The sequence below is a fragment of the Chenopodium quinoa genome, unplaced genomic scaffold, assembly GCF_001683475.1.
Source record: "Chenopodium quinoa cultivar QQ74 unplaced genomic scaffold, ASM168347v1, whole genome shotgun sequence".
NCBI lineage: Eukaryota > Viridiplantae > Streptophyta > Magnoliopsida > Caryophyllales > Amaranthaceae > Chenopodium > Chenopodium quinoa.
The window spans coordinates 3249474-3274486 of record NW_018744662.1 but is presented as its reverse complement, the minus strand read 5'-3'; the positions used below and the strand labels follow the sequence as shown (position 1 = coordinate 3274486).

Genomic DNA, 25013 nt, shown 5'->3' with positions numbered 1-25013 from the left:
CACCCCCGTCCTTGTGGCTTTCCAAACAACAAAAAAATCTCTATACTTATGCAAGTTAGGCCCCGTTCTTTAGAGCTGCTCTGCTCTGCTCTGCTGAAATCTGCTTTGCTCTGCTCTGCTCTGCCCTGCTCTACTTAAAATTAATACTGAATATTAAATTATTATAATAATAATTAATAATTAATATTTAATAATAATAATAAATAAATAATAATAGATAACTATAATAATTATTAAATATTAAATATTAATTATATTATTTAATATTTATTAATAATAATTGTTATTATTATTATTATTAAAAAATAATTATTAAATATTTAATAATAATAATAATAATAATAATAAATTATTAATAATTATTAATAACAATAATAATAATAATAACAATAATAATTAATATTTAATAATAATAGTAATAGTAATAATAATAGTAATTATACTAATAGTAATAATAATACTTATAACTAATAATATTAATTATAATAACAATAATTGATTTTTATAATAGCGATTAATATTAAGATAATAACTAATATTTAAATATAATACTAATTATTAATTTTTAATAATAATAATTAAATAATATTTAATAATAATTATAATTAATATAATAATAATTAATATTTAACTTTAAAAATTTAATGATTATAATAATAATGTGATAATATTAGTAGTAGTAGTAGTAGTAATAATAATAATAATAATAATAATAATAATAATAATAATAATAATAATAATAATAATAATAAATATTTCTTTCAAAAAAATAATAATAATAATTAATATTTAATAATAATAGTAGTAGTAGTAATGATGATGATGATGATGATGATGATGATAATAATAATAATAATAATAATAATAATAATAATAATAATAATAATAATAAAATCTGATCTGCTCTGCTCTGCTCGGCTCGGCTCGGCTGAAATCTGCTCTGCTCTGCTGAAATCTGCTCTGCTCCGCTCTGCTTTGCTTTGCTCTGCTGAAATCTGCTCTGCTCTGCCCAGAACCTCAAAAGAATAGGGCCTTATTAAATTATTATTTGATTCGTCTTAGTATGTACTTTTTATATAGAAACATTAACGATAGAAAAATGTATATATTGAGACTGCACGATTATGACTTACTTCCACCGTATGATCCACCAGCAGCAATAACAGGAGAATAGTGTGCATTATGCTTCTGTTTAAGGTACAAAATTAACTCTGCGAAATCAGCTAAAGCTTGTGCAGAGTTGAAATATCCACGAATATTTGCAATTTTTGTGACTTCTTCCGTTGACATACCAAAAGGAATCGATCCTCCATAAAATCGATGCTATATAAAGAAAACAAATACTTTCATTAGTAACAATAATATGCTATTAGATAGGTTTTTATATAAAGTTTCGATCATAATATAATATTTTTAATAAATTTCATTAATATTTAATCATGTAATAAAAAGAAGGTCAAATTAGTGTAAAGTTTGACTATGACATTATTTATTCTGGGACAGAAGGCGTGTCAAATAAAATTTACCTCAATACAAACCAATAGAGCCTTAAAACGTTGAGCGTAATCGTTGATAATGAGCTCACTAGGCGTATCATCATCTAGTGGTTCTTCATCTCCAAGATAGACTAATATAGGTGACTTAGATTTGGCACCTCCCCAATACTTATAACTAATGATATACTTTTATTTGAATGTTGCATAACTTTGTGGTTGATAATTGAATTGATCAAGTGTTTGTGGGTAATGTAAAATGTTAACATCATCATCAAGAGAAGATTTCATGGTTTTTACGACGCCATGATTGTTATGTTTTATTCTTGATTTGCTAATAACTTTCATTCTTGCCATGACAAGAGAAGAAGTTGAGAAGATCAAAACAAGTAATAATGGAAGAAATTGGAGCAATTTTGTGAAATAATTCATTGCAATTTGTAATTAAGCTTAGTGTTTGTTACTTGGTTCGTACACTACACCATGAGTTAATGGGACTTATGAACATATACTTATATAGTACAAGTGTTTACAAATTGGAATTGATTGGAAAATTGTCTCAATTTTTAAAAGGTATTCTAGTAGAATGAATCGTCAAAGATCGATCATTTTCAATTGTATCATGAAAGTATTTTACATTTTTGTAGAATTACGTCTTTTTTATCATGAGAAGTTTGATTGAGTGACAACAAAATTATGATGAAGCTCAATTAGCAGTCTAATTGTACGATGTATTTATTATTCCATTGTGTGAAATAACGACTATAATGTATCCCCAATTATATTTTGAATAAATAGATTTATTTTGATTAAATCGATTTCATCCACTAGAAGACGTTTGTATTATAATTCATACATCCACAACATAAAGCGTCTAATCACATTTACTAAACTGAGCTGAGCTGAACTGAACTAAACTGAAATGAATATTCTATGAAAGAAATAAATTAGAAACTTAACTGAACTAAACTGAACTAATTAGAGCTGGACTGAACTGAAATGAATTGCATTAAAATTAAGCTAAAGTGAACAGGCTCGAAGTGATCTTCATTCATTGTGCCTCATTCCACACATCTACATCGAAAAATTAGTAGTGGAGTAGAAGTTTCAACCTTGGATCCATGAAAATGATTTTCCTCAAGCTCTTCATTTTCTTTGTTTGTTTTATTAGAGGTATACAACAATTTTTTCATATGTGGAAAGTTACATCTTCGATAAATTTTATTTATTTATTTATTTTTTTTTTTTTTTTTTTTTTTTTTTTTTTGTAAAGAAGGCATGTCACTTTATTTTTTTTAATTCCGTGCTTCTGTTTTTTCTCTCCTTCATCGATCCCCTCCCTTGTATTTCCATTTTCCGCTACTCTTTTTCTCCATATGTTTTTCTATAACCAAACAAAGGGAAACTCTTTTCACAATCATGTTTTCCATCAAAAATTATTATCTTTTAAAAATGATTTTCCATGAATTTTATTTTCTATCGAAATAAACGGAACCTTAAATCACGATTTTGATAGCTCAAATAAGTTAAAATATGTCCATTTCCCGGTCAACTACCGTACTATAAGGGTCATCCTTGTAGTCTTAGGACTTTTCCTCATTCTAGATGTTAATTCGTGGCTGGCAATTGATACATACCGTATGAATTAGTTTTGCTACCCTTCTTGAAAATCTTGGATATTGGTTGAACATATAACTAGAGCTGTCAAAAGCTGACTCGATCCGAACTCAATTATTAACCGGCCCATCTGAACTCGAAAAAATGGTGATCCAAACCCGACCTGAAACCAACCCTAGACCCGAATTGACCCGAGTATGTGAGACCCAAACCCGAACATGAACCGACCTGGAGATGACCCGACCCGAATGTAACACGTAAATTATTGACCTGAACCGAACCTGACTTGAACCGAAATTGACCCAAACCCGTTTTAACCCGCCAAAATCCAAATTCAACCCGACCCGTTCTTAACCCGACTTGTTACTAACCCGAAATCAACCCGACTTGTTATTGACCAGACCCAAATTCAACCTGACTTGTTATTGACCCGACCCGAATTTTACCTGACCTATTACTAGCCTGACCCAAAAATTCAATTTGATCTGTTACTAACCCGACCCGAAATCAACACAACTTGTTATTGACCCAACCTAAATTTAACCCAAATTGTTCTTGACCATTTCAAATCACTTTAAATTCAATTTAGACCATCTTATTATTGTTGATCAAAGCATTTTGTCTAGAGAGACCAAGTCGGTCCAGGCCAACAAAAGAAAGGAGCATCATCCCCAAATTTGAGCGTTAAATATAGTATATATTTGTTTTATGGTCAAAGGAGATAATTATCTTCCTAAATTATAAGATATATTTCCCTAGTATGTTGCCATATACTTCATCCGTTTCTTTTTAGTTGACACATTTCTTTATTCACGTTTGCCAATGCACTTATTCAATCATTAATATCTTTAATTAGCGATAAACAAAAATTATGAATAGTTGATATTTTAAAAGTATATAACATGACAAATCTAACAAGATCCCACATGACTATATTTTTCATTCCATATAAAGCACAAAAGACGGTCAAAGGGTGGTGTGAATAGTGCTAAAGTCATAATGTGTCAACTAAATAGAAACGGAGGTAGTATATTATAGTCAAAGGAAATAATTAGTGTGATAAAAATGATAATTATCTATTTATAGTTAGTTGAACCCGAATATGACCCGACTTGAAAATGACCCTGCTTGATTGTAACCCGCAAATTATTGACTTGAACCGAACCCAACTTGAACTTGAGAATGACCTGACTTGGAAATGACCCGACCTGACTATAACCCGCAAATTATTGACTTGAACCGAACCCGAGTCAAACCCAAAAATGACCCGACCTGATTCTAACCCGCAAATTATCGACTTGAACCAAACGCGACTCAAACCCGAGAATTACCCTAACCAGTTTTAACCCATGAAACCCGAATTAATCCCGACCCGAATGTAGCCCGACTTGTTATTAATCCAACACAAACCCGATAAAATGTATGACCCTACGTGACCCGACTCAAGCATGACCCAACCCGACCCGACATATGTTATGACATTAACCTGAATTGACCCGATCCAAGTTGACCCAACCCACTCTTACCCGATCCAAACCCGACCAGTTTACTCGAATTGACAGTTCTACATATAACCAATAAAAATTAGAAAATATTTTGGAATAATATGTCCTTTTGTAAAAATATCTCTCAATTTTTTTTTTAATATTTTGTTAAGTTAAATTTAGATAATAATTGATAAAGTTTGTTGTAAAAAAAAAAAGTCAGTAAAAATTAGTTCGGAAACAGGGCAAGCGATTTCGAGATACAAATTTGCCATCTACAATTAACTCATTAGCATCTTAGTGAACAATTGAACTCAACTCAAAACATCAAAAATATGAAATGACAAAATATGCGTAATGACTGAGATTGTGGTCAAAACTTCCTAGCTACCACCAAATATACACTTAAAATGAGATTATATAGAAGAACAGTCAAGGATATACATACAGAATTGAACCCCCTTCAGGGAATTATACTCGTCGCTGCAGTTAGATCAATCATAATAATGCACACGAGTAAATATTTCACGGACCTTTCCCCCTCGCTTTTGATTCCAAAGAGCATCCCCCCAATTCTCTTTTTCACTCTTTCTCCAGTTATACGACAAAGTCCGGAGAAAAAAATTATCTCCCATTCTCTCAATATAGGTGTAAAAAAAAAGCTTTTAGTTTTTTTAAAATAAACAAAATAAAGACCTACTGCTAAATTATATGATGTATGGCAAACTATATGGCCGTGATATGCATTCTATTTCTACAGGAGAAGAGAAGTAGAGAACTGCTCTGGCTTTTTATTTAAGGAACACAGCCCTGTCTTCTTGCGCACCCCATTTTCTTTCACCGTTCTTTCTTTTACTTTTTCGTCCATAAGATTCATGCCATTTACTCATTGTTCTCATCATCATGGTGCCGATCACTCCAATTTTAGAAGGATTAACTATTGGGAAATCACTTACTGCTTTAGAAACCAAATGGTGACTTTTTCCGGCTTCCACCTTCTCCGTACTGATCATTCCACTTTCGCAATTCATTCATGCTAGCTGCATCATAAGCAACTGAAGGTCCTACCTGCAATGTACAAAATGATCAAGCAATGACAAACTTTGTCAGAAAATTTCAACTTGACTAATAACGAGCAAGTGAAAAATATGACATCCAGATGAAATAAGTAATTTAGTTTGTAACGGATTAGTGAGTTAGGTAAACACAATTCTTTCCTATTCCCCAAAGGGTGATAGTTTTTGGATGGTAGGGGAATTAGCATAGGTAAACAGTTCCCTCTCTGCCATACACAAATCTCAGAGCCTTTATATAATACTATTTCATACTAGTAACAAGCCATCGTGGGTTCATGTGCAAGAAATATATAGAGATTATTTCAATGCTTTAGATATAAAGGATTGCTTTTTTCTTTTATAGCTGAGGTGAATAATTCCCTTTCTCCACCTCTGACTATAAACAGAAAGCAAGAGAAACTGGATGGATAGATGAATGAAAACAAGGACATATTCTCTAAAAATGACAAAAGGCTGGTAATAGGGACACCACTCGAATTAAAGCCTCCTCGAGGCTTTCTAACTAGTTTATATGGAACACATAGGTTGTTTTTAAAAGTTTTGAGGATAAAAATTTCTATTAAAAAAAAATTATCTAATAAGGGGGTATATTGAGAATGAAAATTCCTATAAAAATCCAATCTCTGACTTAGCACAACTTTAGAAAATTTTCAGCTCGTGAATATAATTTCTTCACTGGCCCTTATGATACATCCTTTCACTTCACACTTCGAGATAAACATGTTCTGGATTGCATTAACCGTGATAGGGATTTGCTTGTGTCCCATGGTACCAGAATATACTGCATTCTTTACAATACTACTCACAACTCCAAAATAATCAACACTATAAGCTTGAAATAAAAAAAATCAATTTTATAATTCAATTATTATCAACTACATATTTCAATGCAACAATAATTGTCATGGAGTTCAAGAGAAACAAAAGTTATTCGTGTCCAGTGACAAATGCAAAAAGTAGTTAAACAAATTACCTTGGATTTTGATTGAATAAAATCTTCCAAACTAAGTGGACGTAATATTGAAGATGTAACGTTCTTCTCAACCTGTCAGGAAAAGCAAATGAACGTATTACAGACGGGTAAATGACCATGCTACTAGTACACATAACCTTTACATAATAAGGCACATAACCCATCCTTTCACATATTTTAATGACAACTCCACAACCCCAAAAAGGAATTCTTCAGAATTGCCAGTAAACTAAAGTTTACAGTAAGAACAATCACATGAAAAACATGCACGAGAGCAAGAAGAAAACACAAAAAAAATTTAATACTTTTTGTTTGCCATTGAACTAGCTCTCGGCTCACATGCTATCACATGAAAGTACAAAAACTCGACTCCTGAAAACCTCAATCCCATGTAAAGTCAGGGATACAGATCAGGCTAAATTACTGCTTCAGCATGATTGAATATAAGTTGTTTGCTGAGAGATGTACATTAGACATGTACCTTGTTTTCTTGTTCCAAGAGTTCTTGGACAGGTCTATATGCTGCAGCAATGCAGAGGTTCTGCAGAACAAAGTAGATTTATGTAAGAAGCTCACAGCATGTAGGATAATGCCAAAGAAAATGAGATCAGGAAAAATCAGAATACCTTCAAATCACTCCCAGAATATCCTTCTGTCACATTTGCAAGCTTATCAAATTGGAAATTTGGCTCAATGTTCTCTTGAGCAAGAAATATTTTCAAAATCTTCATTCTATTTTCTACATCTGGAAGGTCCACATATATCCTGCATGACAAAAAGATATATCATGACTCTAAAGCAACTGCTTTCAGTTAAGCACATATAATTGCTCTTTCCAGAGCTTCCAAAATTCAAACAACCAACCAATTAAAGGGGCTAAGAAAAAGTATAGAGAAATATCCAATAGACATTGACGAATACCAAAAGCAGGAACCAGAGCAAACCAGGAAAATATAAAATTACAGTGCCTCAGGTTTACAGCATGAAATGATCTTGTAGTCTCAAACTAGTAGATTTTTGAAAGAAATTAAATTAAGAGAGGTAACTTAGTTGGCACTGGGCAGAGCAGCAGCCAGGCAATGAGGAAAAATAGTCTTACCTTCTCGGCAAACGACGAATGACAGCATCATCAAGGTCAAATGGGCGATTGGTTGCACCAAGGATGAGAATTCTTTGACTATCCTTTGTCCTCAACCCATCCCAAGCAGCCATAAATTCATTACGCATTCTTCTAGTTGCTTCATGTTCAAAGGACCCACCACGAGCACCAAGCAAACTGTCCACCTACATGAATAGAAAAGGCCTCTTCTTTACTACACGGAGCTCAGACCACACTGTCAACCGCAAGCAGCATGCAACACTCCCATTCAAATAGCTACTTTTCATGGGGAACAAGCTTACTTAAACATGTCTATTCTTAGTGTTAAGAATACCAGAAAAAAGATGCATCTAAAATGGCAACATATAATTATTAAATTACATTGTAATCAAGTCAGATGCTAGTTTCTGAAGATAAAAGAATATTTTTTTTCGATTAAATAGCAGCCATACTTCAGCACTCAATACAAGCATTCTGATAACGTATATTACCTCATCAACAAATATTATGACTGGTGCCAGCTTACTAGCAAAGGAAAAAAGAGCCTTAGTAAGCTTTTCTGCATCTCCAAACCACTGCCATAAATAAATTGAAATGATTAGAAAAATATTGAAAATAAAATCATAAAGAAAATAAAATATCCAGTTTGGATACAAGGCTGACAAGATCAAGTGAGGTCAAGATTTACAGCCTCATCAGCCACCCATAACAAGCAAAGACACCATGCATTCAAGAAATCAGAACTTTTCAGAGGACATGACAGTAAAAAACAGGAAAAATATAGTTTGCTATAAAAAGCGTATAGTTCTACTAGTACCTTTTTCGATTTCAGCACGAAGCTCATACATTAGTACACAACATCATTATGTCCATATCAAGTACATTTCGAAACAAGAGCTATAAAGACAGTTATTTGACCAAACAATTCCAAACTCAGGTGGAAAGATTACAACTACAACGCTCATGATCACTGTAGATGTTATAAGTCTGACATTGACCAGAAAAAAAGATATTCTTTATTTTTCTCCATTAGAAACTAACAAATAAAACACCATATTTGGTGACCTATGACTAACAAGAATATTAAACAAACAAAGATGATACAGCAGTGTTAGCCAGACAAAAAGGCAGCTTTTGAAGAACAATTTTCTAATAATGGGTGAGATATCTCTGTGTTTTAATTTGTGTCGATTCTGAGGAAATCTAGACTCTAGTTGTATTCTACATTACTCTTTTCATAATTGTCTTATATCTATTCGAAAAAACAATAACATTGGCAGAAGGGGGGAATCAAATGAAAAATTGACAGGCCCTGTTCTCTTCACTTGAATTTTGTGAATTAAAGCTATTTATTTTTTATTTTTTTGGTGTTTCGAGAGCCACAAGGGCGGGGGTGAGAATCGATCCCAAGATCTCTTGAAACCGGGAAGTAAGCTTTAACCACTTGAGCTGTCCTTCACGCTCGTGAATTAAAACTATTTTATAAACATGTAAATCATTTAACTGAATTTTTTTTTCTAAACTTAAATTATTTTTTACTAAAAACTTGTTTTTATTGATTTGTGAATTTAACTTATTTTTGCAAAACATAACACATTGTTACTAAACTTAAATTACTCTTCTAAAGATTATTAGAATAAGGTGAAGAGAACAAGGCCTCAGTCTACAAACACAAGAAGCATGATACTTTAGAATATTGGAAACAAAACATATAAACAAGACTAAAAATTGCATGCAGATGAAGTAAGAGAACAAGAAAATGACGCAAGAAAAAGTCTATAAATAAAGATTACAAAAGTCAGCACACATGTGCTGTTCATACCTTTGATGTTAAAGTTGAACCCGTAACGCTAATGAAATTTGCCCCTGCTTCAGTTGCAAGTGCTTTGGCAAGAAGAGTTTTACCAGTTCCCGGAGGTCCAAACAGCAAAATTCCCTTGCAAGGCTGTTACGAGCCTCAGACTATTAATAGATGCATGTAATATTTTAACCAAAATTAAACTCAATGAGTATTTGATGCAAAGTAATACCCGCAGCAAATTTCCACGAGAGAAAAGTTCTGGCCGTCTCATAGGAAGAATAACCAATTCATTCAGTGCCTTCTTCACATCTTCAAGAGCACCAATATCATCAAATTGAACACCTACTTCACCAGGGGGAACTACTGCTGTAATAAAGTTACTCTCATACTCATCCTTCGCAAGATTCTGCCAGATCAGAAAATTTTTAACAAATGAAGCTATAACAGAGAGAATCATCAAATCGCATGTTAACCAAATGCATACCTTTAGATTTTGTGAAGGCTTTTTTGTAATAGACTCCTGCTCCTTTAACCTTGAAATTGCAACCTCCAAGCTATACGCAAAACACCAAACAGAGATTGCAAAAACAAAGTCAGACATGTGCAACATAAGTCTGTCAAATTAACATGAAGAAATAATACACTACATACCTTTCACGAGGCAAAGTGAGTCTTTCTCCCTTGACGGAAGGAATAAGGCAAGATGCTAAGTAATGATTTTTGGCCCAGCCAACAACCTTCTCGGCCTCTGTGGATAGAGTTAGAGGAAGCTGTAGGTCAAAAAAGGCACGGGAGAAGGATAAACTTGATAAAGCACCAGAGCAGAAATAATTTTGTGGAAACACATTCCTGGTCCAGGCGCAAATATATAACAGAAAATGGAGAAGACTGCCAAATAGGTATCTTTTCTTACATCAGTAACATGGTGACCGTCACACAATTATAGGTGGTTGAGTTGAATTTGTTTAAATATACTGTATGCAGCGTTTGTTGGGGAATTAAAAACTACAAAAATGAGAGTGCACTAATAGGATTTTTTTTTTTTTTTTTTAAAAAAAAACGGATGTGAGGTGAGAGAAATAATAATTAAGTATGAGAGAGGTAAGAGTTGGGGACCGTGAGATGAGAAGAATATAATAAAACAGTATGGATTATCTCCATTACGGGAAGTGTTGCATAAAAAATAGAGGGAGTATTACAACAAGCCCCTGTGTAAACTCACTTAGCCCCTCCACAGAATAGATTTAATTAAGTAATCATAATTTTTATTGTCAACGATATAAGTGAAAATTCACCAATTATGTTTTAAATAGATTGAAGCTCAGGTAAATAGTATGCAGAGACCAGCACTATTATACCCACAAGGGGGTACTTACTTTTTTTTGTCAATACCACACCATCAGTACCAACCTGCAGTAACTCCAAACAAGAAAGCTCGTGTTCTTCAAGAACCTGCATTACGTCATAACTTCATAAGAGTGAATCCATAGAAATCATTTGTTGACAACAAAGCTCCAAGGCCAAAAATAACTATAAGTATGAATAGAAGTTGCAGATACTCAAATAAAGAAACTTCCTTGTCTCCAAATACAATGACTGGGAATTTCTTTCTCCCCATCCCAGACATTACCTTTAGCCCAATGCCTAGTTTTATATTGGAAAGGTAGTAACATAAAATCAAATTGAAAGCCAACAAAAAACAACAAGACCAGAGTGAATCCCATGCCAAGCAGAATCTAAAGGTCAACATATACTCAGCCTTACACCTGAGTTGCTGAATATATCCCTGTATTAATATGACAAAGGTATGCAATACCTTATGTAGTTCATTCAGATTGCTGCGTGAAATTACTATTCTTCTGTCTTCTTCAAGTTGTTTATTGAAAGTCCGAAGTAGCTCTTCCTCCTGATAGCAGCATGAAGAGAGAAGACAATCAAAAGAATAGATAACATATTCAAGACCTTTAAATATAAAAGCAGTAAGGACCTTAGGTATGAGAATAAAATAGACTTTCACAGATAAAAATCTGTTACACCAAAATATATATTACAAGGGGCAACGAAATTTCGGCAAGCTGATATGACATGATTCCACTGTATGGAATCAAATCAAGGCCCTTCATTTACAAGGTCGTTACTTAAGAATTTCAACATGCAAATTTGCGAATAATGCCAGTAGCATGTACTTTTCACATCACACCATGAGATCTGGTATAGACCTTGATGTGCTGTTACCGCAAACCATTATAAAACCATGGTACAAGTTAACATTATTAAAATTCACATACATGAGATCTTAAACTCATTTTTTTTTGTTCCAATAATACATAGCTGCTTTGATATAGACTTAAAAATACTTTTCATAATTTAACAGATTTTAATTCTTAAATCACAATCATCAAAGAATAGAACAAAGATTTACGTACTCAGAGTGACCGCATTCTTAACCAAAAAAAAGGTGTACCAAAGAAAGCTAAGAGAAAGCTCAAGTGGACTAAGATGCACACGAATGGTGTCCAACAAAACAAGTTGATAAAAGAAAAGACATTCAGTAGATACATTTATTGAAAGCCATCATTTTAGATCTATTATAACGATGAATTGCATATGATTAAAGGAAACTTTTGAAAGGGATATTGATTAAAAAGGAAGCCACAGCAGTTTAATTCCAAAATGCATAGTATTAGCAGTTACTTGGTTACCTTTGGTGGATGTATACACATGACATTTGTAAAAAGCTTATATATATCATTGTCATCAGATCTCTTTGTAGCTTTAAGTCCCTCTGTCAGTCTTCTTAAAGGAAGTGGCTGGTAAATTGAGAAGAAATGGGAATGGAGTTAGATGCAAAATAATAAGTAATGACAGAAGACAGAAGTTAATTTTGAGTTACATCATTAATAAGGAAAACTAACATCATTCCAGAAACACGAAGACGTTCAGTTAAAAACTCATTATATCTTAATACACAAAATCAACTAAAAATTTAATTAATAATTACAGATATAAATGGTAGAATTAATGAATTGGCAATCTTTTTGTATTCTTTGGAATAATCAAATAAATTCACAGAAGACAAAAACTTCAACCGGATGAAATATAAGTTACAAAGGACCACTCTAAGCAACTCAAAAGCTATCAACTCCTCCATAATTTCTTCCCTCAAATCTTACTAATATTATCAGAAAAGGATTTAAAGTTATGAGTTTCAATATATCTACCATAACATGTTTATACGAATCACCAACACAGGAAAAACTCCTCTTATTGAAATCAAAAGTTACACATAAAAATAAAAATCAAGATATGCATGCAAACAGCGAATCTGATGGAACCCTTTTTCTTCGCCCACAAACAATCAAGCAACTCAAACAATTGATGTATGTGAGACATGCAGTATATATACCATCATATCACCATTCACCAAGGTTCTAAACAAAACTGTCACAAATTCACAATGACACACAGTTGGAAGTAAAATAAAATAAAAAATAAAAATAAAAATAATAATAATTAAAAAAAAAAAACAGGTTAAAAAAAGATAATGTCAGGAAAAGAACAGAAAGAAAGACGGAGAAGTTAGATACTTCAAAAACAAAATTAGTCAATATTATGATGCTAAATTGCTAACTGAAGAAAAGATTGTGAGGCATTACCAGCTTTGCAAGGCGGCCGAAATTCGGGAGTAGCATTGTCTGCAAAACGACAATTAAAAATAAATTTTAGCAATAATCAGTTGCTTGCATGCATCATACATATGTAATTTGGGGGGGGGGGGGGGGGAGAATAAAAATAAAATTATCAAAGATGTTAATTATTCTAATTGGACTTTCAGCACAATCTTCAGACAAAACCATAGCAAGAAAATCTGTAACTTCAAAAATTCTCAAAAGATTTGCTTTTCATTAGCATATACTCCTTCCTTTCTCCATTAGTCTTCCTACTTTCCATTTAGACGTGTTCCCTCTTTAACCAATTCTTTAAGCAACTAACTCTTTCCTACCCAAAAAAGGGACCCACTTTGCATTAGATATTTAAAACCCTGCTTTCCTAGGTATCTGTTGTTACACTAAAAGTTCAGTGGCAAATCTTCAAACAGGCTAGCTGAATCCTCACCAGTAAGACCAAAGCTTTAAATAATATCAAGTTCAAAATTGAATATGACGTAATATTTCTAGACAAACTAGTTGTAACTGAAGCTATTAGTTGATTTGGTTCTCAGTGTCATAATAATCCACCGTTAAGGATTAGAGACCAATAAACTGTGGAGATCTCATGGATGGACAAATCAGAACATAAACTAGCATATTTGAAACTTACAAATTTCTCTTTCTCCTTGGAACCAGTTTCTACTTTGTTTTGCCCACAAATCAGGACCAACGGCCCTGATAATCGGTCAAACATCTCTCCAACCTTGCTAACAAACTCAGTTCGATTGGACTTGGGAGCTGCACGTGACAACCACAGCGAAGAATCGGGAAAATAGACAATGAGAGGTTGCTGTGACTGTAAAACCTGAAAAGACATGGGCATAGTCAGGCTAAAGGAACGCTCGTGACATAAATTAAGAATTCAGAAGAAACATCAGAATTCCCCATATGCAAATTTTATTTTATACAGGTAGTCCCTAGTCTTGGATCCATAACATACTTCACACAAAGATTCCATAGCAATATAACAGTCTTCGGCCTGAGCATCAAGATCACGCTCAATATCCTTCACTGCAAATAATACAAGGAAACAATTAATTCAAGAACAACTTACAATATCTTATAAACACATAGAAAGGAACTCTGAAAACCTATCGTTCCCTCATTCTTCTGCAATTGCAACAAGGGGGAGGCAAATAGTTTAAGGCAGAAAAATAAAAAGGACGTGATGAGGAGAGGGATAGAGAAAAACCACATGCAAATAGCATAATGTTCCAACTATAATCATAACGAAACTTCCTAAAATGGAAAGTGTGGTAAAAAGAGTGGAGGTTATAATTGTTTGCATGCGACAAAGATAGTTAAAAGGAGATTTGGGGGGGGGTGGGGGTGGGTTGTGAGCGTTATGCATTTTATACAAACTAATCAAAACTTAAACAAACCCCAAAGTTAAACCACTGGTAAAGCACCAAAAAAATGCCAAACAGAAAAACAGCAAAATACATAACATGCATACATCAACTGTCTAAGAAATAACCAGTAGAGATCTGATGAAAGCATTAAGCTAATAAACTGTGAAAATACGGGAGGAACTCAACAAGATTTGAAATATTTACATCATGCCCCAATTAGTCAATTACAGCATTTTATAGATAGATAAAAAATCATCAACAAGATGCAGGGGGAAAAAAAAAAAAACAACATTCAAAACAATAGCTATCTAAATTCTATAGATCAGCAGTACAAGTGATGAGAAAGGGAGAAAACAACTCATGGATCAATAATCAATGTGAAAAGATGACAAGAAAAATGTTCTGACTACCCAAACCCCTAATAAACCCAACCCAGAACCCACTCCTGGCCGTACATAATGTAACATATGAGACTTTCATCCTATCAAATTTATCTGATGTATAGAGCAACACCTCTCTCTTTTTCACCGTTTCACATAGTTTTCTTACTATACCCCTGTGAAATTCATCTACATCTCCAATGAAATTTTTTTACTATACCCTGATCAGATAAGGTGAAAATTATTTCTGTAAAATTTCAAACACTATGTACTATACTTCATTTGTTTCAGATTTTACATGTAAATTAAATTGAAAAAATTAGAAAAAGTAAACTTCACAACAACCAGGCTACCTCCTACAGTATATTTTTAGGCCAATTTTTCACAAAGATGAGCAAGTAGATGCAAATTTTTATCATAAACAAAGACATTCTACATCTTAGTCCAAGAGTGAAATTTTGAGTGCCAATTACCGCATCTGAATTCTGATACAAGAATGAACCTAACAAAGATCCCAAGGCCTGAGCCCAAAGAGAGCCTCTGATGTTTCGGTTCGGCAGTATAATGTAAAAGATTTTCGATAGACCAAACCATTCATCCTGCTCGATACTTTGAAAACCCGCGATCTTGACCAAATCAAAGGATCCAACCCCGAGTTGCCCCGCATTGAGCATTATGTCCCATGTTTCACTCAAAAGTCACTTGCTATCATGAGATATAGCAAAAGATTTCCTAAGTCTCCCTAATCTCACCTCTATGAATCTAAGAATATACTTAAACTACTCTAATAGCATACAATTATTAGAATTTTTTTCAGAAATTTAAAATATTATCTGCATCACAACACGGCCTAGTGGTCAAGCATTTCCTTTCTCATTACACCATGACCATTCCCATGATAAAAGACCAAAACCGCATCATCAAACCATAGCTACAGTCCAGAGTAAACGAGTACATATACATCTACTACTTTATGCTACAGATTCAAGCAGGCATAAACAAGATGACTGTTTTTCAAAGCTTCATTGTCAATCAATGGATCAATCATTAATGTTCATCATCTAAATACAGTCAGAAATGACAATAATTGTCTGTTCAACCAATGAAAAATAGGATAAACAATATCACTCAAAAAATGAAGCTTGATTAGTATAAGGAATTACCAGGAATCCAATAAATTGGAGGTTTTACATCTTGCTCTGCGTTACCATCTTTTTCCCCCCTGTCCAAAATGACAGCTACACGGTCTTTTTCAACTTCGTATACCTCACCACACTGTCCAGTTGGTATCTCTCTGCAAATGTGCCCAACTCAGATATAATAAAATCCACGAAATACTCCTAAAAAACAATAATAACCTTCACCCACCCCCACCTCCACACACACACACACACACACATACACACACACACACACACAGAATGAATAAAAAGAGAATTTAAGATAAACCATATATGTGGGAGAGGGATTTTATTTTTTTAAAAAAAAATAGTCAAACAAGCTCTAAGATTGCAAGAAATCATCTTGCTCTACATATGCACTAAATAAAGACCTGAAAATGCAGAAGCAAAGACTTCTTCATATGCATGAGTTTAAGAGCTTAGATGACTAAAGTGATAAGAGTAAACTACTTTATTACTTCATGCAGGATATAACTGACTGTTATTCATTCAAGAAAATACACCAAAGACCACAGTCCGACAATGCAAGTCAAGCAAATTGAGAAATGCTAGAAACCGATACACATCAAACCAACAACACATATTTGCCTCAACCCTCTCCTACAAAGAAACTAACTGTTGATATAGATCATTCATTTTCAGCTAAATCACTCACTAAATAGCAAAGAAAGACATCAGACACAATATTCTATTCCCAATAGACCTTCTAACTTAATTTTAATAAATCTGCAAAATATATGATAAACCAACCCACCTTATCAAGTCTACATATTCAGCTTCTCCCCAATAAGAAGCCCTTTTACAATGCAAGAAACTTAGGCAATGCAATAGCCTAGTACATACTACTGATCAATCTCATTGGCCTAACATCCATAACCTCGACTTGGCATCAAGGTTAAAAAAGTTGAGTAGCTTAAGTTTTTATTGCAAAAGAACCTGATTCTAGTAACTTCTCAAAGCCGTTCAAAGTGTTTCACAATTAGGATCCCAAAAGCCTTGACACTCCAAATGGCATCCCAACTCAAGGGCCTATTCAACTAACCTGTATCAGCACAAGGTTTAACCTGCTTTAACAAGCTCCACATATAGGGCCTGATTGGAAAAGAAAATCTCAACAACAGTAACCTCTTGATCTCTTAAAACAACATATCCTCCAACCTCAAGCTCTTTCTGAAACTCCTCCAAGCAATAACCTCAAAATACAACTTTAATTCTTTTTACATCGACTCCTCCCACTAAAAACCCCTTCTAAAACTCCTCCAATTAGTGACCTCACTTATCACATCTTCTTGACTCCTCCAATCCTCTAAGATTTCTTACATTGCATACTCCTATTATCCTACTCTTTTCAACTTTCAAATCTTCCAATGAATTCTTTAGACCTGCCTGCTTGTACTCTATTTTCCCCATTTAATCTCTCTCTCAACAAAAGTGGCACAATGGTGATTAGAAAGCCAATCTAAATAATATCTATGGTGAGTCTAAACAGGACTAAATGCAGCACAGCGAAACTAATTAAAAATCCTCTTGACAAAATATTCTACAACCTAAACAATCCACAAATAAATTATATCAGAAGAATATATCTTCTTTTTGTGTCAGGTAGAGAAAACAAAACCCTCTAAATGTAACCCTATAAAAGGAAGACACAATATATATGTTTTGCTTAATAATGTACATTACTAATTTATTGTACGTTACTAATTAAGCATAAAACAACTCAAACTACAGTAACAATGCACATTACTAATTTGTTGTACAAGATAATGAAGGTCATATGATATTATCCAAGCAACATTCAAAACAATTTTACGAGACTATCGCAAGTTTAACTAGACTCAAGTGAATTCTTAGAATGCGTAAGAATTGCTAAAGTGACTTTTATTATATTGGATCAGAGGATGATAACCATGTGTTTGCAGGTATTATTTGGGTTCTTTCTCCAACATATAATGGCAACTTACCAACCCACCTGCTACGAATAATAGTATAAGCATTCATCGGCCCATCGGATGTTGGAATCTTCCCCAATAAGATCCTGTGAGCATTGTATATTGTCAATGATTAAGGGGGGACAATGCTATCTCTATAGGAGGAGATAGTGGTAAAGGTTTCTCTAGAAGAAATAAAGAAAAAGAAGAAAAAAATTCTCTTTCTTATTTTACATCAGAAGTGTCAAGGTATTGTCTACCCACTAACCAACGCATAACAAAAGAGATTCTATAACTACCATGATGAAATTTATAAACAAATTACAAATGAAATAGTGCCTATTATGCATTTAAAATCAGCTTGTATTATTCTTCCTGCTATGCCCTCTCTCTTAAAATGCAAAATATAATAAAATCCCTGAATTAATCTTTAACGAGGAAGTTATCCAATCCCACACAAAAATAAACAGTTGAAAGAAAATAGTCTTTCATACTGAGGAGTATGAACAAGCATTAGATCATCCCACACATACAAAACAAAGGTTTATAAATCAATAGAACAAAAACATGCAGAACAAGCATGATTTTCATTAGTCATCAATAACAAAATAAATCTGAGTTTATACACGCATAGATATAATGTAAATCAGAATAGCACGCTAATTTGACAGAAGAGCACAAATGGGAAAGGAATGCTCGAACAATTGCAAATGGTAACTCAATGATCAAGGTATGGTGAAGATACACCAAAGAAAATTCTTTCAAAAACGAAACATAAAAGTGGAAAAGTTATGACCTGCTATCTGATTCAACATGCACAGATCGTCCAATGTACTTGATACGGTCGCCTGTAAGCAGACAGTATAAAATATTAAAATGACATCATATTTACAAATTAACTTCAGAGGAAAAATCAGTATATAAAGGGTAATGAAGTCCCACAGTTATCGATTGAAACTATATTTTTACAACATTCATGCAGAAGCGCAATACTGGAACTTAAATCTCCAACATGCAAACACCAGATCATACTCTGGTGCGAGAATACATAAAAGCCACACAAAAAACTGTTGTCTATAAACAGAAGAGGCTACCTCAAAAAAGCCTAAAGAATCACACCAAAAGGAAACAAAGCACAATACTCTACACCAAAAATCTTTGCATTTCACCCATACTCCGAAGAATTAACATTTCTCTAATCACAAAGCACAAGAAATAACCAAACAAACATATTGCTCGGATATCTCCCACTTTTATTTCTTCCAAACTCCACATATAGACGTATGATGTGATGGTTGACCACTACAAAGAAAACAAAGGGAACAAATCCAGACACAGAATGAAGGGCCAGGAGAATAAGTCAACAGTAATCGGAAATATTTAACCAATAAGTTCCAAAGATATGCAGCAAAAGGAGTGATGACTGCCTTTCTTCACAGCCAAAAGGCAATACATCAAGGGATATACACTTCCTAGGTTGTCAAGTATAAATCGTATAGAGCCACCAAAAACAAGATTTGCAATCCAAGAATGTAAAATATTCAGGGACCTTAGATTTCCAATGTGTAAGCAACTAATGAAAAAAGAAATATTTATGGCTTTCTTATATCCATTAATCTTGAAAAAGTCAGTAATTATATAACAAAATGATCTTGATGATAGCCTCCAGCATCCCAAACTCCAACTAACTTTGACCACATGTACACCAAATAGAGCATCAAGAATTACAGTCTAAACAACCAAAACCATATACATACAGAAAATGACCAAGATACTATATACAAATCACAAATATAAAGAAAAGAAATTAAGAGTTGAAGTAAAGAAAAAATGACAAAGTACCTTTCCTCAGAGGTCGTTGTGACTCATCAGCAGTCGGGTTAACTGACTTGGAGGATTCAGATGCACTTTCACATTCTCCAGATACTCGCTGCAAAATGAGTGACAGAAGAAACAGCCAACTTAAGTCATCATAGTTAAAAGCTTGAAGCACACCACTAACTCAGAGGGTAAAAGGAATTATATCAAGTAAAACACATTTTTGTAGGAATTGCCACTGGAGTCAATTGCATTGCCAAGAATACTTTAGAATATGTGCCTACTTGAGTGAGCTATCAGTTTAGAAAACATGCAATTCCTCCATTTCATATTAAACGTGTTACAATTTCACCGGCACATAGTTTAAGGCAATTTATTGACTTAAATAAAATTAGAGGTAAGTGGGGATGTTAGTATTTAAAAAGTGTCAAAAAAAAAATATAGGATTAATAGTTTATTGAAAAGTAATGAATGTGAGAGGAAAGAAATAATAAAAAATAGTATTAGTGGGTTTGGGTGGAGACTATGAGAGAAGAACGATATAATATTAAAATGTAGGTTTTTTCAAGAAAAAGAAAGTGCAACACTTATTAAAACACGAAGGGAGTAACACACTTTGTTTAAACACGTTCAACAATGCACACTTTAAATGCAAACATATTTAATTATGTAATAGAAAAATTATAAAATTTTTGATATTTGGAAAATAGATCATGAGACTAATCCAACAAGACCCGACATTGCTATATTTTTCTTAGCACTAAATCATAAAACGAAGTCAAAGTAAGTTAAGTTATGTGAATAGTGCACAAAGTTAAAATGTGTCAGCTAAAAAGAAACGAAGGAAGTATGCACAAGGTTCAACTCCAAAGTTAGGTCACTTCACAAGGGTATCAACGAAAGAAATATGAGGTGCCTAGAAAGGTAATAAGAATGAAAGTGACATCCAACTCTAAAAAAGTTAGCATTTAAGTAGGAACGAACTTCCTAAACACGTGAAAAAAAAAAAAAAAAAAAAAAAAAAAAAAAAAAAAAAACTTGCTTGGACGTATGAGTAAATTATTTAGATATGGAGATTAGGCTAAAGTTGATTCATCCAGAACCTCAAATTTCACATAGCTTGGAAGTTAAGACAATAATTGGAAGAATAAAAATAATTTTGAACAGAATATCAGTATTTTATACTTAAAAATAACAAAGTTGCTTGAAACTAGTTATTAAACTTAAATTTGAATTTGATTTTATGAAATTTGTTATGTTAGGAAAGCAGTAAAATAGAAAGTAAAATAAATGCGCCTGAGCTCCAAAGAACCTTGGCACCTCACGCCTTTTGAAACTAAGATCCATCCTCTACCTTTGTTGACCTCAAAATAAATTCACTGAGAGATTGCAGGAGGAAAGAGAGAGATCCATAGATAGAAAGAAGTTGGAGCACATTATATTGTCACTAAGGAAAAAGGGACAAAGGAGTAAAAGAGAGAAGTCAAGGATTTGATGGGAATAGAATGGATATGAGGAGGAAATAGGCGAAAGAAACCAAGGGAAGTTCAAGCATATCCTTTGGTGTATTTTGTCAATTTACAAGTTTCGTCAACAAGTGCGTTATTGAAACTAAAATATATACATAATACATATAATGTTAGTGGTTACCCAAAAAAAGTCTTGTACAGAGATTATAGCAAAAGGGTTATACAAATGGTGATGTCCAGCAACTTTTAAATAGTAAATTAATAATATGAAACAATAACAATATTATACAAGAAGAAAGTCCACCAAAGAGAGTAAATGAAAATGATAATTGAGAACCATACCAATAAAAGCTCAACATCAATGGAATGCAAGTTCACTGTATATCCAATAAATTCTCCTAGACTTAAGTTTATGGTGATGTCCAGCAACTTTTAAATAGTAAATTAATAATATGAAACAATAACAATATTATACAAGAAGAAAGTCCACCAAAGAGAGTAAATGAAAATGATCATTGAGAACCATACCAATAAAAGCTCAACATCAATGGAATGCAAGTTCACTGTATATCCAATAAATTCTCCTAGACTTAAGTTTATTGTGAAAAACTTGATCTGTTCTTTCTAGACACATAACCCCAAAATAATGCAAGGAAAATAAATACCTATATCACAATTCCAAAGGCATAAGATACACATCCTGTCATAGGTCAAGTTCAATAACATTAGGCTGCCAAGTCTACATATTATCATCAGAGTTTCCCTGAGTGAGTTGTCCACACAAAGGTTTAAACATTTAATCAAGCATAACATTTTCAAAAGTATGTAGCTAAAAGAGAAAAATTACACATGGGTCATGGCGAGCTTTCAATGACTACACCTTAACTAATTCAGATAACATACAAGATCCCAACTCACCCAACAGATTATCCAATCCAATTGATTCCCTCTTTTAGATATTGCATACAAATGACATTCTTATTAAAAATAGCAGTCTCCTTACAGAAGGATGTTAGAAATAAGGGCAAAATGAATAGTAGAATGAGGGTAAAAGCACACAAATATATCTGCTACAATGCTTCCTTGCCAAGGAACCAAACAGTTATCAACTTCACATTAAACATACCTTCTCAAACTCGTCAAGATTGAAAGGCACAAGCTTCTTAAGGGCTTCAGCAGATGCTTGCACATCAGCTTCGTCATCCTCGGAAGCATCTGATTTTGCTTCAGCATTGTTGGCCCACTCTTCCTCATTTTCATCCTCGCCTTCTGACCCAGAAGTGCACTCTTCACTGGATACCGCATGTTCATCATCTGAGTCATTTTCTGACACACCATCATCCCCAAAATCCTGCACATTGACACCATCATTAACAACAGAGTCCAGTGTTCACTCTATTTTGAACACTTATATTGCCCACAGCAAATCATAAGTTAGCTAAAAAGCTTACATAAGGAGCAAGAACGCTGCTGTCAAGCACCAATAGTGGAACTTTTAAATCACGAGCAAGCGCTCTAACCAATCTTTCTCGATATAGTTCCGTGCCTAGAAATCATGAAAATATATCACATCAACTACAGATACTTTTTCTATGCAATGCAGTTTCTGTCAAAAGGTTATAAACCAGTCAATTAAAAACCTGGAACACTTTGTAGCAATATTCTCCCACTTGAAGACGGTAAACGAGAACCATACTCCGAAGTGAATTTCTTGTTGTTCAAGTGTGATGAAGCACAGTCCACCAAAAGGCTTTTCGTATGTTCACTGACAAAAACATTGCTCTAATGAACATGGTATCAAGATAATATGTGCTAAAATTAATACAAAGTACAACGGTAGAAGATATTTACTGGACATAGTAGGGAAATGTATCCCAGGAAACAGTGATTTTCTCCCACGGGACAATCCTCCGCATGAATTCATTCTTAAACTTTTCCTGCCTGCTAAGAAAGGGGGACTCTTTCTTTTTATTCTCAATCGCTAGCTTCTCATTACTCAGCCATTCCTTCTGATCTTGCTCCCCTAACCGAGCATGCTGATCGAATTGCTGTATAGCCTCCTTTACTTCTGTCCGCGGGACACCATTCTTATCAAAGTCCACCCCATCTTTCACAGATATATGCTCCTCATCTCTAGCATTCCCTCTACCCCCTTCCGAACTATAAAATCGTAAATGACCGCCCCGCCAAGGCGAATGTAACCCCCCACTCAAAGGCAAAGAATTTCCTACAACACCGGTCGTCCGGCCACATTCTAACATATGTTGCCTCACATAATTACTCCGTACATAAGCATCCCCCACAATAGAACCTCGAAAACTCGAGCATTCACCGGAGTACAATCTAATTGAGTGCTTTAATGACTGATATAAATACTCCCACCTCTGATTCCTACATTTAAATCTTCTTGCAAGCATTGCAACTTCTTTAATCTACCACAAATTCCTATAAATTCATCAAAATTAAACATATCCTTCAATTCATCAATGAACATAAAAGAAATAACAGCAAAGATTAAGCATTTCATGTTAACAATGCATCAAACTTTAAAAAACAATAACAAATTAAATCATTTTAATCAAAATCCAGCAGAAATCTGGTGAAATTCTGCCACAATGCATTGCAAACACTGAAAATGAATAAATTAATTGCATAAACAAAATAGAAATAGACGCAATTACCTTAAAGAACCGATTTTGTTACTGCAAAAAATGAATCAAACAAAACTAAAATCAATAATTTAGGGTTTTGGGTAAATTGGAGAAGAATTGAAGATTGAAATTGAAGAGAAATTAGGGCTCGTAGATGATAAAATGGAGTTAGAACTCGAACGTTCTGTTGGCATGCTCCTGAGCACGTGACTAAAGTATTGGGCTTTGAAATTGCACCGGTCACCTCGACCGTAATCCTTAGTGTCGCTGAATCGTATAATTGGGCTGGTTCGCGGCTTTAAAGCTAAAAGGTATCAAGGGATTTTATTACTTAATCCTCGGGTTTTTTAAGGGTCTGTTCTCTTCCGATTATTTTCAATTCAATTTAATTTCAATAAGTTCAGTACATTTCAATTTTTAATATCCTTCTCTCATAAAATATTTAGTTCAGGCAATTAGAACAGACCCTAAGTGCCTCATCTTAATTGACATATTTATTAAGTGATTTTTTACCAATGGTTTTTGTTAGTTATCAATAAATATAAATTACAAAGTGTAACAAGTTGATAATCCAAAACTATATATTTAAAACAACTCTTACAAATACTCCGAAGATTATGTTTAATTAATGTTATGTATAAAGTACGATCAAAGTGGTATGTGTAGTGCAATAGTTAAATCGAAGCTAATATGAAAATAAAATTGCTACAAAATATTTCCTCTTAATCCAAATAAAATTCTCATTTCACCCATAACCAACAAAACCCCAGCTATATATTAATTAATTTAACCCCAATATCCTTTTTTTCACTTAATAATCAGCATAACTGCATTATTATTTTTTTATGGATCTTACTTACAAGCGTCGTGGGGAGTTAGATAACTAATTAATATATACTTAAGAGTATTAAAGTTTGAAATACATGATAAAACCATGCGTCAATTGGTGTAATTAATATTATATTTACATTAAAATTT

At 33.5% G+C, this 25013-nt stretch overlaps 1 protein-coding gene across 2 annotated transcripts; it reads right to left on the bottom strand.

Annotated features, from left to right (window-relative positions):
- Nucleotides 1-4847: 4847 nt before the first annotated feature.
- On the bottom strand, nucleotides 4848-24288 carry LOC110702084. Of its 2 annotated transcripts, XM_021879734.1 has the most exons (25): nucleotides 24066-24288; nucleotides 23236-23829; nucleotides 23025-23149; nucleotides 22836-22930; nucleotides 22511-22735; nucleotides 19940-20027; nucleotides 18894-18945; nucleotides 18139-18204; nucleotides 16149-16279; nucleotides 14194-14264; nucleotides 13864-14058; nucleotides 13200-13238; nucleotides 12246-12353; nucleotides 11360-11449; nucleotides 10920-10995; nucleotides 10195-10291; nucleotides 10028-10097; nucleotides 9773-9949; nucleotides 9565-9687; nucleotides 8234-8317; nucleotides 7743-7927; nucleotides 7270-7408; nucleotides 7125-7184; nucleotides 6644-6715; nucleotides 4848-5662 (listed from the first exon to the last, which is right to left on the bottom strand). In XM_021879734.1, the coding sequence occupies exons 2-25, from the start codon at nucleotides 23799-23801 to the stop codon at nucleotides 5555-5557; spliced, it is 3042 nt and encodes a 1013-aa protein (XP_021735426.1). In that variant the 5' UTR covers nucleotides 23802-23829; nucleotides 24066-24288; the 3' UTR covers nucleotides 4848-5554. The 2 variants fall into 2 exon arrangements, with proteins under 2 accessions (XP_021735426.1, XP_021735427.1); XM_021879735.1 differs by lacking the exon at nucleotides 18139-18204 and having other exon boundaries at nucleotides 24066-24287.
- Nucleotides 24289-25013: the final 725 nt, after the last annotated feature.